The sequence below is a fragment of the Linepithema humile genome, chromosome 8 (assembly GCF_040581485.1).
Source record: "Linepithema humile isolate Giens D197 chromosome 8, Lhum_UNIL_v1.0, whole genome shotgun sequence".
NCBI classification, from domain to species: Eukaryota; Metazoa; Arthropoda; class Insecta; order Hymenoptera; family Formicidae; genus Linepithema; species Linepithema humile.
This window is the reverse complement of record NC_090135.1, coordinates 5089579-5102258: the sequence shown is the minus strand read 5'-3', so window position 1 is coordinate 5102258 and position 12680 is coordinate 5089579. Positions and strand designations below refer to the sequence as shown.

At 34.9% G+C, this 12680-nt stretch overlaps 1 protein-coding gene across 3 annotated transcripts; it reads right to left on the bottom strand.

The window, feature by feature from the left end:
• Positions 1–1175: 1175 nt before the first annotated feature.
• Positions 1176–6546, bottom strand: LOC105680052 (FAD synthase-like). 3 transcript variants are annotated; one of them, XR_001101933.2, is made up of 10 exons: positions 5886–6546; positions 5710–5804; positions 5474–5597; positions 5159–5409; positions 4933–5075; positions 4500–4703; positions 4237–4425; positions 3886–4131; positions 3736–3802; positions 1176–1311 (listed from the first exon to the last, which is right to left on the bottom strand). XR_001101933.2 is itself a non-coding variant. In XM_012380483.2 (9 exons), exons 1-8 carry the CDS (start codon positions 6007–6009, stop codon positions 3897–3899), a joined length of 1365 nt encoding a protein of 454 aa, XP_012235906.1. In that variant the 5' UTR covers positions 6010–6543; the 3' UTR covers positions 1176–1311; positions 3886–3896. The 3 variants fall into 3 exon arrangements, 2 of the variants coding, with proteins under 2 accessions (XP_012235906.1, XP_012235907.1); XM_012380483.2 differs by lacking the exon at positions 3736–3802 and having other exon boundaries at positions 5886–6543; XM_012380484.2 differs by lacking the exon at positions 3736–3802 and having other exon boundaries at positions 6216–6541.
• Positions 6547–12680: the final 6134 nt, after the last annotated feature.

Here is a 12680-nt window from a genome sequence, read left to right as displayed (position 1 = left end):
CAACGACACGCCGTGTCTTTCCCCGGACGGACATCCCGAAGTCCTTACTATCCGCGCTCTTGGACGGCGATTGCTACTTTTCATGCGTCCTTGTTGTCATAATTTTCGACAGACGGATTGGATTGAAAATTTGGGTGGAAATTTCTGGACGATCAATGTCGCGTGGCGACGAGCAATATCGACGTGAGACACCTCTCGCTACGCGAGATCGTTCCGATTTTAATATTTGCATCATGACTGACTGTATGATTCTACGTGACTCTTTTTGCTACTCTCTTTGTTTGCGGATAGATGACACAATACATAGTCAATAAGGATAATCAATCAAGTGCACGCTTGTCAATGGACTGTCATCGTCGATGATCGAATTAATAGAAAAAAAATGAGAATTGAAAAAAGTAAGATTTCTTGTTTAAATAATAATAAGTCACATCACCGACCTATCGCAACGTTATTGATGATCAATGAACGAGAAGTCATAGAGCATCGAACGTGCGCAGGGGAACGATTGGATTACACGGAGACGAGTAGCAATAACGCGTGTCTAAGTGAAGAAGGAAAGGAAGGCGAGTAGGAAGATAGGCAGGTGGGAAGAGGGGGATGAGAGTGGCAAGAAGGAATCGATAACAGCGTGGCACGCGGCAGCCTGCCAACCTTTCGACTTGACTAAACCGCGCTCGGACCACCGCAACTACTTGACTGAACCCTCGACTCATTCGCTCCTTACCAGCCGTTCCGCCGAGAGTGCTTGCGTCCGCGCGAATTTCCTTTGCGTGTCGCGGTATCTTCTTCGTATCTTGGACTGTTGTCGAACACAGCGCGCGACACGAATCGCCCGAGCCGCAATTATCGACAGTGATTCACGACGATTTTTACGGCGCGACGATTAATCACACTCGATCACGATTCTCATTCATCAACTTCTAATCGTGACGTATCATCGTCCAAGATGAAAATTTCCGAGATTGATATGTATACGACTTAAAGCTGATGGTTTTAATTTTTTAACGGAAAGGAAAAATAAAATATTGCATAACGTTGCGCATTAATATATGCTCTATGTTTCACAGAAAATTTAGGTCGATTCGAGTAGATGGAGCGATGCAAATAAAAGCTTGGATTTTTATTGAAACTTAAAAAAAACATCGTGCTGATTCATTAAAATATACCTCGTATTTCGTTAAATACTTTTATTTCCATTTCACATTTCAATTTTATTTCAAAACGACACCGTCGCTGCTGAATTTTACATGACTTCACAAATCACTGACTGCAATTGCGGACATGATGCTGAATCCAAACCTTAGCAATCTGAAAATAGAATATCATTACCGAGCGTCAAAGTATCTATGCATACGTGAATCGCTTATAAATTACGCAACACGTTCGAATGGCGTTCTGTTCTAGGCATGAATCTTTCAGAAAGACAGTCGTCGATGTAATTGGCTCGATGTATAACGCGATTCGCGAGCGATATAAAATACGGAAATCTATAGGAAAGGAACTCGTAATTTTCTTCCCGCCTGGCGATCTGTCATTGTATACAGCCGGATGTTCCACATTTTTCACCACGGCATATATACGCCGTGAGACGTACGACCAGATAAACTTTTGATAGATAGCCAATACACGCGCGTATCACGGAATTTATGAAATCTAAACTTCCCAAGTACGTGTAAGCGTATCCGCGTTCTCCATATCGCGCGGCGAGCTTATTCACCGGGATCAGTTTGTGATCAGCGCCGATGGTATTCCAAGAAAAATCTCCGCGTCCGGAATATCGGAAGTATCGTAAATAGCGCCAAGATATTTGGGTGCCTGCGGAAATTCCTTTCCTTCATTCGCTCCCGCGCATTATCTTCGGGATGCACGAGGCGTCTCGAGAGCTACCATGAAACTTGCCCGATGCGCGAGGGGGCGGGGGCAGGCGGTGGGAGAATAATTAGCAAAGTTTGCGAATTGCCAAGATAGCGGAGAGATTACTATTGGATTAGACGCGGACTTTTGCTGGGGGGCCTAGTTGAAAAGCTCGGTCGCGCGACGTACAATAGCGAGTATCGTAGCGCACGAGGAGGCTCATAGCGGCGAAAGCAGCGAGAGACGTGCATTATCCCGATCGGTGCGAGATACCGGAACAAAAGTAGGTGCGAAGTGAAAACCTCCGAGTTCCGAGAATGACGAATTGATGCAAAAAGTGAAATTGCTTCCGCATTTATCTGGTGTGTCAAAAAAAAGATTGCTCTGAAGCAATCGCGGCGTGTTGATTAGACGTCAGTGATGGCAAGTTTGCCGTCGCAGAAAAATAAAAATCTATGATCGCTTCCTTCCGCAAGGCACAAACCAGCGAATAGTATCTTGCCTAGAGAGAACCTCTCGACTATAGCTGTTCGGAGCCGATATTAAACTGCAGATCCTACTAGAGAGTGTCATCTCGCTCAGAAATGAATATAAGGACTGATGATGATAAAAAAAAAAAAAAGAAGCGTCAATTCTAGCTATAACTCTTTCCAAACTTTATCTCGTTTCGTCGCTCAAAACTCGCGAAACATCAATTCGGCGTATATATACGTCTGTAACCTATGCCCGCAGGATTGTCCCTCCCCTTCACTCTTCTGTCCGCCCACGGGCGCGGGCGCGGAGAATCCGCGAGAGGAAACGCGCGCGCGGAAGAGGGGGAGAGCTAGTCGAGAGAGTAAGTGAGTGGTTGGGTGGTTGCCTGAGTGACGGCGACGAGGGCGAGGGAGGCAGAGGAGAGGACCGTTGGACCGGAAAGAAAAATACAGTCGCAAATCAAACAGAAAACACATTTTCGCTCTTTTTATACCTCTTTCGCGTAAATATTTGTTCTGGAAATATACGTTCGTTTCGTTTCGTTTCGTTTCGTTTCGTTTCGTTCCATCTCTAGTACCGGCCTTTCCGTTCCGTTCCGTTCTGTTCTGTTCTGTTCTGTTCTGTTCTGTTCTCATCCTGAACGTGCACCGCCGGCGTCCATGCGTATGCGCGAGCACGCACATCGACGCGTATTCTATCGCTTGTATCGTTCCAACGATATACCCCGCGAAAAATTAATAATCTTTTTTTTTTTTTTTTTCACTTTTGTTGCATGACTTTCGTAACGACAGGCGTATAGGCTTGAATAAAAGGACGAATAGACGACTTGCGAGATAGCGTGAGAGCACCATCAGTAAGGCACGTCGGCATCGCGACTCGTTCTCATTTTAAAGTTCCGAGGGATAAAAGTGGGAATACTTTAACTCGGAATGAAATTTCAAAAGAATGGAACGGGTATGGTGAAGGAGTAGAAGGAGACGGCGGGATATTTCTCTCTCCAGCCAGCCGGCTTTTCCTCGGCTGAAAAATGTGTAATACGAGCTTGTAGTCCAGCCCCTTCCACCCTCGCGAGGTGCCTCGGTCTCGCCCCACGGTTCTCCCCATCCCTCTTTGGTGCCTCTTCTCTTTTCTATGTACATTCCAGTTTCGCTACTCGGATGGCTGAGCGGACATATTGAAAGCGCGCGTAGACAATACTAAGTTGCTTTTGTGCACACGCGTGCGTCGCCCTTACGAATATTAAAACGATATCCGGCCGGCTGGGGAATATTGTCAGATTTTTGGAATCTAGTATCGCGGGAGGAGAGGTTTCGTGACACGACGCAGCATTAGCAATGCACGATCGACACGATCCTTTCGCATTGTGCGCGTTGCTAAATATCGATTACGAGCTCTGTTCCATACGTTTTATTACTGTGTTGCTACTGCAACGTTCCTTGATTGTATGCAACGTTCACGCTTCATAGCACATCTATAACTCGGAGAATAACAATTAAAAGTAAACTATATCGCTCGCGTATATTAAATTGCATTCAGAATGTAATTTCTTCTTACCGTTTTTGTTTTCAAGTAGTCAAATTGTATGGTAGACACAACGATGAGGCGAAAATCCACACGTCTTCCTTCGTCCAGTTACGCAAAGGATTATTGATTTGCAATTGGTTCGCGTTACTGTTATAATCAACTACATTTTCGCCAGCTTCTCCGACTAGCAATGTTTGTAAGTGTGGTCGCATGGATATTAATTCGTCTATCCTTTTGTCAGGCGCGGATTCCACGGTACACGCTGCTAAATTATATCTAACAAATACACAATCCAATTTTCATCACAAATACTACATAGCCATTGTATGATATTAGATTTCATGGATTATAATTTGAGCAATAGATTGCTTTCTGCATTACTTGTCAATCATTTCTTTGACGAATTCTTCTATGTTAATCGACATCTGTTTTTCCTTGAAATGAACCACTTGCAACTTATTATTTGAATGCAATTGAGTTTTACATATGTACGCGAGATGAATAACGATGCTCGATTCTATGCTACCGTCGATACGTATCGAAACATGTTCGGAATTCCGATATACCTGTCTAAGTGGAATGTAGTTTAGAGAGACAATACTCAATATAATATTGTTAAATCTAGAATGCATTATTTTTTTTACCTAAGCTTTTCGAGCGTCTGCTCGTAAGTCGATCGACGTGAACAATTTTGAAGAAATTTATTGTATTTTGTGACACAGTCTACATGCGGCGTCCGATCAAAATTGACAAAAATATTTACAGGATTTAGCTCATAAAATCGCCGTTTTGCTCTTTCGGTATTGTTCTCGTTATCACTCTCTATAGTTACGAATGCTTTAAAATACCTATGCATATATGTATATCATGTTTATTTTTTGTTCAATTTTCAAAAAAATAAAACAAATAAAAACATGGTCAGAAATATGTAGGCTTAAACCCACAATAGAAATCATAATTGCTACTTATTTCCATATTTCTATTTGAACTTTAGTGTGTATTTAATAGAATAATAAAAATAAAATTTAAAATTAAAAATTTGCCTTATTTACAACATACTTTTCCTCTCTGCATTACCTGCTATTGCTTACTGGATAGGAACCAAAGGAAACATTGGGAAATTCCTTTACTACAGTTGATAAAGCATTTGCAAATGATTCTTCCCTAGCATTAATAAACACCTCTTCTTTCACAAATCTTCTATTTGTGGAGAGTAACTCCTGCAATAAAATATAAGAGTACGAATTAATGATGAAAAAAATTACCAACAACAATTTATCTCTCACTTCATTAAGATATTTACCTTATATAAACTTTGGAAAGATTTCTGAAAAAATACAGGTGAACCAGGAAAGACATATACATTTTCTAGTACAATATATGGATAAGTGTTTGGTTTAGCTGGATTTAAACCAAAATTTAAAGATGCTTTCTGAGGAATCTTAGCCATTTTATAAGCAGGAGAAGAAGCATTGTCATCTCCAAAGTGATGTTTTATTATATTCACCAGTTTGGGGTGATAATATAGTGTATCATTGAAAGCTTTGGCGAGACCTACAGATTATGATAAATTAAAATACAATATAATTATAATTTTTTTATTAGAAACAATATTTACCTTCGTATGTAACATCATCATGTGTTGGTCCAACTCCACCAGATGTTATAACATATGTGTATTTATTAGAAGCATCTCTAATTTCTTTCGAAATTTCTTCAACATCGTCACTTATGACAGAGATCTGTAAATCAATCAAGTCAATATTATTATAAAAATAAATAGTCCTATATAATAAAAGATTTATGAAATACTTGTCAGATAATATAATTGTTGCCAGAAAAAAATTAACTTACCTTCTTAACTTTAATACCACAGTTATATAATAAATTACACATGTAATAGGAATTTGTATCTTTCACTTGTGCTTTCAATATTTCATCTCCAATAACTGGAAATTTATATTATATTAAATTAAGCAGTTGCTAGATATTTATATAATATACATGATACACAGCGTTATCATTCTGACCGATTATTCCTGCTGTAGGATATTGCATAGTTTTTGTATCGCTTTTGTAGAATCTTGACAAAACTTGTGCATAGACTGCACAATTTCTTATACGAATACGAGTGAAATATTGATATAAATTCATTATTATGATTTTAAATTTCTCTTTAAAATATAATTTTTTTATATTTATAAAATATATCTAATATCTATAATCAAACATTTTCTTTTTTTAATAGTTTTAAAGTTATTGCAAGAAACATTCACAATATTTATAAATCATGACAATACATCAGCTTCCGATGCCTCATAACATGATTTACTAAAAAAATAGCTGCAGAAAATTCTAACCTTAAAAAATTAAGTAAACACGTAAGTATTTTACATAAGATTTTATCTTCTACATACAAAATTTAGTGTTTATTCAAAATTATAATCGTAATTAACAAGTGTTATTTAGTTGTTAATAATTACGACTTGTATTGACATATCTAGATATATGTATCGAAAACGATGCTATAGACGGCTACTAGCAAGAAGCCTTCCCATAGTTCTGTTCACTTTACATGTACTTTCTGCACTTATTTTCTTTGCTCTTTCTTCCTCCAAAGACTAATTTTGTATTTATTTCATCTTAAGTGCAAGAAATGCATATGAATAAAGTTCGTGACTCTGTTCGTTTTGAATGCATTTTCAGCACTTATTTTCTTTGCTCTTTCTTCAAAAATATGTACCTATTTCATCTGAACTGTAAGAAATGCAAGTAAAACGAACAAAATTCCTATGCAATGTACACTACTGCTCAAAAGTATTGGCTTACTTTCTATTTTCTTATTACAATTGCTATGAATAACTAATACAATAAAATCATATAGCGTTTTCGATTATACAGGATTTGAACGACCCAGGGTTGGTTAATGACGTCATTGCAACCTCTCCACCAATGAAAGACTTGCATTTATAGTAAAATAGTGATTGATCAACCCTGGGTCGTTCAAATCCTGTATAATCGAAAACGCTAATAGTATTAAAAGTATTTATTCTTAATCATATACATATAGTTTAATAATAGAAAATAATTTAAAACTATGTGATATTTACTTTTTATCACCGCTTGATAAACTCTCAGCAGTTTGTTAATTTATTTGTTTATTGTCTCAGTGAAGATTTTGTTCCATTCCTCTTATAATTGTAAGGTTGAGGCTAGCTTAACACTTAGATTAGCACTTAAAGTGCAATATGCGCGCGTCTACGCGTCTAGTCGTTCTGAGCTGTCATTGGCTCAAGATTAGTGTTTCTCCCAGCAGTAAAGCCAGTAAAACAGCTGAAATGATTTTAAGTAATCCGAAAGATAATTTTTAAGTAAAAAAATTATATGTTTAATTGATTTTTTTAAATTTTTTGGTTAATTAGGCTAATAAAATAAAAAGTAAGTAATTATTCAAGAATATATTTTACTTGATAATATTATTTTCGAATCGTCTACTAGTGCCTCTTCGAGTGACAGTAATGACAAAGAAGAGTTATTAAATATTATAATAAATAATAAATTATAAAAGAAAAGTCAAACATGGGCCATCATAATAAAAAATTATTAAAAAATAAATTGGCTATATTGACCCAGAGCCGGGTGTTAGATGCTCAAAAAATAATAAGTAACTAAATTGTCAATTCAAACGTTTCGGCACATTTATTTCGGCCATCTTCAGTGATAATATCAAAATAAGTAAACAAACGTTACAGAAGAAACATGCAATAATAAAACAAGTATGTTCCGCAAGGCTAACGCATATCGGTTGAAAAAATTTTAAAAGTTCGTTGTAAAATAAAATATACAAAGTAAATTAAAATAATAATGAATTAGTATCGCAAACGCAAAGTCATAGTATAATAAATGCAGGTTAGAAGATCTTACTTGAGTGTCCATAATATAATAAAATGTAGAAGTAAATGTGTCTTCAAAATTTGAACCAATTATAAGTCAATGTGTTCTAATATGCGACATGCAACAGCAACGCTCTGAAGACATTTTTCTTTTTGCCACCCTTTCCTTATGCTTAACGGATTGCAAGAAAATAAGAAGTCGACGAGTGATCGGTCAATCTATGAAAATTATGAATAAAAGAAATAAAATAGAGACTATTATAAAAATGTGAAACGAATTTAACCCAACACATGAATGGAAAGACGTTAGTCACATAATTTGCAAGAAAAACAGAGCAACATTTACCTTTGATCATAATATCAGTTGAATATAAGAAGGTCCAAAGATTATAAAGTTTGATAAAATGTTTTGGTGTCCCATTAGAAAGTTGAAGTCCTTAAGGATAGAATGAAACTTTGATATGTCCATTCGGATATATGTCAGATGAATGAATGATGAAATTGAAATGAGCAAAGATTTTGGTAGAAGGACTAGGGGCCGATCTATTAGAGGAATAGGGGGAAGGGAAGTAAGGAATATGGAAGAGGGGAGAAAAGGAGGGGGATCTAAAAAGAGTCTAAAAGGAGGGAAATTTGCGAAGGATGGGTAGGTAAGAGTTAGGAAGGAAATCCGTGTCACTTTGTTTTGCAAATTATGTGACTAACGTCTTTCCATTCATGTGTTGGGTTAAATTCGTTTCACATTTTTATAATAGTCTCTATTTTATTTCTTTTATTCATAATTTTCATAGATTGACCGATCACTCGTCGACTTCTTATTTTCTTGCAATCCGTTAAGCATAAGGAAAGGGTGGCAAAAAGAAAAATGTCTTCAGAGCGTTGCTGTTGCATGTCGCATATTAGAACACATTGACTTATAATTGGTTCGAATTTTGAAGACACATTTACTTCTACATTTTATTATATCATGGACACTCAAGTAAGATCTTCTAACCTGCATTTATTATACTATGACTTTGCGTTTGCGATACTAATTCATTATTATTTTAATTTACTTTGTATATTTTATTTTACAACGAACTTTTAAAAATTTTTTCAACCGATATGCGTTAGCCTTGCGGAACATACTTGTTTTATTATTGCATGTTTCTTCTGTAACGTTTGTTTACTTATTTTGATATTATCACTGAAGATGGCCGAAATAAATGTGCCGAAACGTTTGAATTGACAATTTAGTTACTTATTATTTTTTGAGCATCTAACACCCGGCTCTGGGTCAATATAGCCAATTTATTTTTTAATAATAATAAATAATAACAGAAATTGTTGTTTTATTTGTTGTTTCATCGAGTAATTTTAAATCAATCAATTGTTGATTATTGTCCCATTTATCATGTAGAGATATATCTTCAGATTGCACAAGTCTCTCCATTTCTTGAAACTTTTGTAGCACCAATTCAAAATAACCAATTAATAAAATTTTTTTAATCTGAAAATTATCTTTCGGATTACTTAAAACACAGATGTCTATACTAGTACTAGATCGCTAACTTTAGGCTTTGACGTATGGAAAAACTGAGGCTGGCAGGATTTCCGGTTTCGGCCATGACACCCTACAACAAAATGGCCGCTCAACAACTGCTCAACAACTGCTCAACAACTGCTCAACAACTGCTCGGCATCTTTCAAGAATTTTTACAATATTATCAATTTGTATCACCACGCCGGGTATCACATGTGCATACGCACGTACAGATATAAGGCCATCACACACAAAGGGTGTTTACGATAATTCAAGTTCGAGTTAGTTTCACTAGGACCGACAATGAGATATACATAACCATCTAGAACCTTTATGATTCATGACAACTCAACGCTGTCTTGTATTGCTTGAGTTAAATTCATTGAATTTGTTGAGTTTAATAAATATAATTATATACATATATATATAATTATATCTATTAAAGAGGTATACCAACACATACATACCAACATTATTTGTTTCTTTCATAGACTGATTTGCAGTTAACATTTTTTTATTACAATAAAATTTGCTCTATAAACTCAACAAATTCAATTAATTTAACTCAAGCAATACAAGATAGCGTTGAGTTGTCATAAATCATAAAGATTCTAGATGGTTATGTCTATCTCATTTTTCGGTCCTAGTGAAACTAACTCGAACTTGAATTATCGTAAACACCCACAATGACATAACTGCATATGCATAGCATAAGACCGTCTCGACTAGAGTCCCTATATAGTCCCTATATAGAGTCTGGCCACGCTTGTGTTTATTTTTATTGGTCGAAACAAAGTTTGGAAAAACATGGCGGAACCAATAGGAATTCTTATAGAAAGTATAATAATTTGAAAAGAAATAGAACAAGAAAATTAATAACAATTAATATTATTCTTTTCTAGAAATTTTTAATTGAAAAATAAAGAAAAATTAACTAATAATACTTAAAATCATATCATTACAGTATATATTATTATTACTTATATATTCAGTATTACAATAATAAATAAAACTTTTTTAAATAAAACTTATTATAAATAATGTGAGGTTAGAATTACAATTTTTATGACAAATTCTACTTCTTTATAATATCATTATTCTTAGATATTTTATTTTAGAAACCATATACCAAATAATTGTACTTATTTTTATAGGCTTCACTCTGCTTTTATTAATACTATCAATTTGTAGTCGAATAAAGTGTAGTCAATGAAAGTTTTATTCCATAAATATGGTAAACACAAGATGCGTCTATGCATATACCGCCGCCATGTTTTTCCAAAACTAATCGAGTGGCCAGTCTCTATATATAGAGACTCTAGTCTCGACCAATGAACATGCTATGTAAATCAATATGGCACCTTTATGCTAGATGTTCATTGATCGAGACGGTCTTATGCTATGCATATGCAGTTATGTCATTTTGGCTGCGTTCCGTAAAGCGCATATGCGTGCATCTATCTATAGGATACGTTATGTATACTATAGATAGATGCGCGCATATGCGCTTTACGGAACGCAGCCTTTGTGTGTGAGGGCCTATACACATTACACACGCATTGTCGCCATTTTGTTGTAGGGTGTCATGGCCGAAACCGGAAATCCTGCCGGCCTCAGCTCTTTTGACGAAGTTAGCGATCTAGTACTAGTATAGACATCTATGACTTAAAATTATTTCAGCTGTTTTACTGGCTCTACTGCTGGGAGAAACAAAACGCAGCACCAGTAAATTTCACTGCTGCCAACTAAACTATTTTTACTGGCAGTAACCAAACCTATTTTTGAACACACTATTAATCCAAATCGCATTTTAAATTCAACGTCAACTAATGTTTTAAAATAAATTAATTAACTCGCTGTTTAAATCTTTTTCTTCTTTGTTCAAATTGTTCAATATTTTCATCATCAGAATCTGAGGACCACAAAGGATTAAAATACTCTATCATATCAACAAAATAATAATAATTATTTTTTACAATTCTTTTTAACGTATTTGTAACGTGTCAAACACTATCAATGAGTGTTAAGTTTGAGTTTTGACAAGATGATATCCAATAAAGGTGAGAATACATATTTGATGATATGATATGTAGAAATAAAAATAGAGTATTGCTAGTAACATTTCTTAAAACCGGCGTTTAATTACTTTAAACGGTCGAGATCAACTGTTTAACTTAAACTCGGTTTACAGATATTTAAACGGCGTCAAATAATTGGTAGAAATCAATATTCAGGTTAAGTTAAGAAAACCGAATGTCACTAGGGTTAAATTTCTTAAGTCTTGTGTCCACGATGCTAGAACTCAATCCGAGATCTCGGTCCGAGTCCTCGAACAATAATATTTATACTTGGCTGAATATAGTTAGCGTTGTAATCGAGTTACGATTCTTTACGATGATTTTCTAATCTATGTTATATTGCCAAGTTGGTTTATAGATATCATCAAGTGATGCACCGCTTGATTTCGAATGTTTTATTTTATTTAGATGGTCCAGATATTGTGAAATTAAATTATTAATTTTTTTTTGCAATTTCAGTTGTTAGTGGTTGTCCTGTTAATTCTTTGTACTGATTACAGATTATCTGTAAAGCTTGATCTCGTTTTATACGATTATGATAATCAACACTTTTTGTAACATATAAACAAGAATGTTGTTGATATAACATTAATAAAATTTTAACATTTTCCTTATTATCCATTTTTTATTATAAAAGAAGTTTTTTCTGAAAATCAATTTTATATATTATTATACTTTTCTTGAAAAATAATATGTATATATAGGTTATAATATATTTTTAATGTCTAATTTAATCTGCATTAAAACTAATAATAACTACTTATGTAAATCTTATTAATTATTAATCTTATTAATTAATTTTATTTAAGAATTATATTTCTCTTATTTTTTCAATTCTATAATTATTTACTAAAATATTATTTATATCGTTCACAGTATCTCGTATCACTATAAGTATCTTATATTTTGTCTTGACAGATAGTAAAAGAAACTAGTAAAATCTAATAACTCGCAATAACTTGTACCGAAAAATGGGACGCAACGCATTTTTTCGTTTGAGCTTTTTATTCTTATTTCGAGTTTTGCATCCAAATTCAGTGTGTACATGATCCGAGTTCTAGTAACTTTCCCTCAGTCCGAGATCTCAGACCGAGTTCTAGTATCGTGGACACAAGGCTTTAAACCACGTTGATTGAAACCATAGATATATAGATAGATATATATAGATATATATATAGATAGAGCTTTGTACCATTTTTGCTGTAGTGCAACACCTGCCAAGATAATGACGGAGTTTCCTCCTTCGCGCATGCGCATTCGTATATTTATCTCGGCGGATACAGCACTTTTACATAAAATTAGGGTTATATCTTTGGCTGTCATGGATAAACA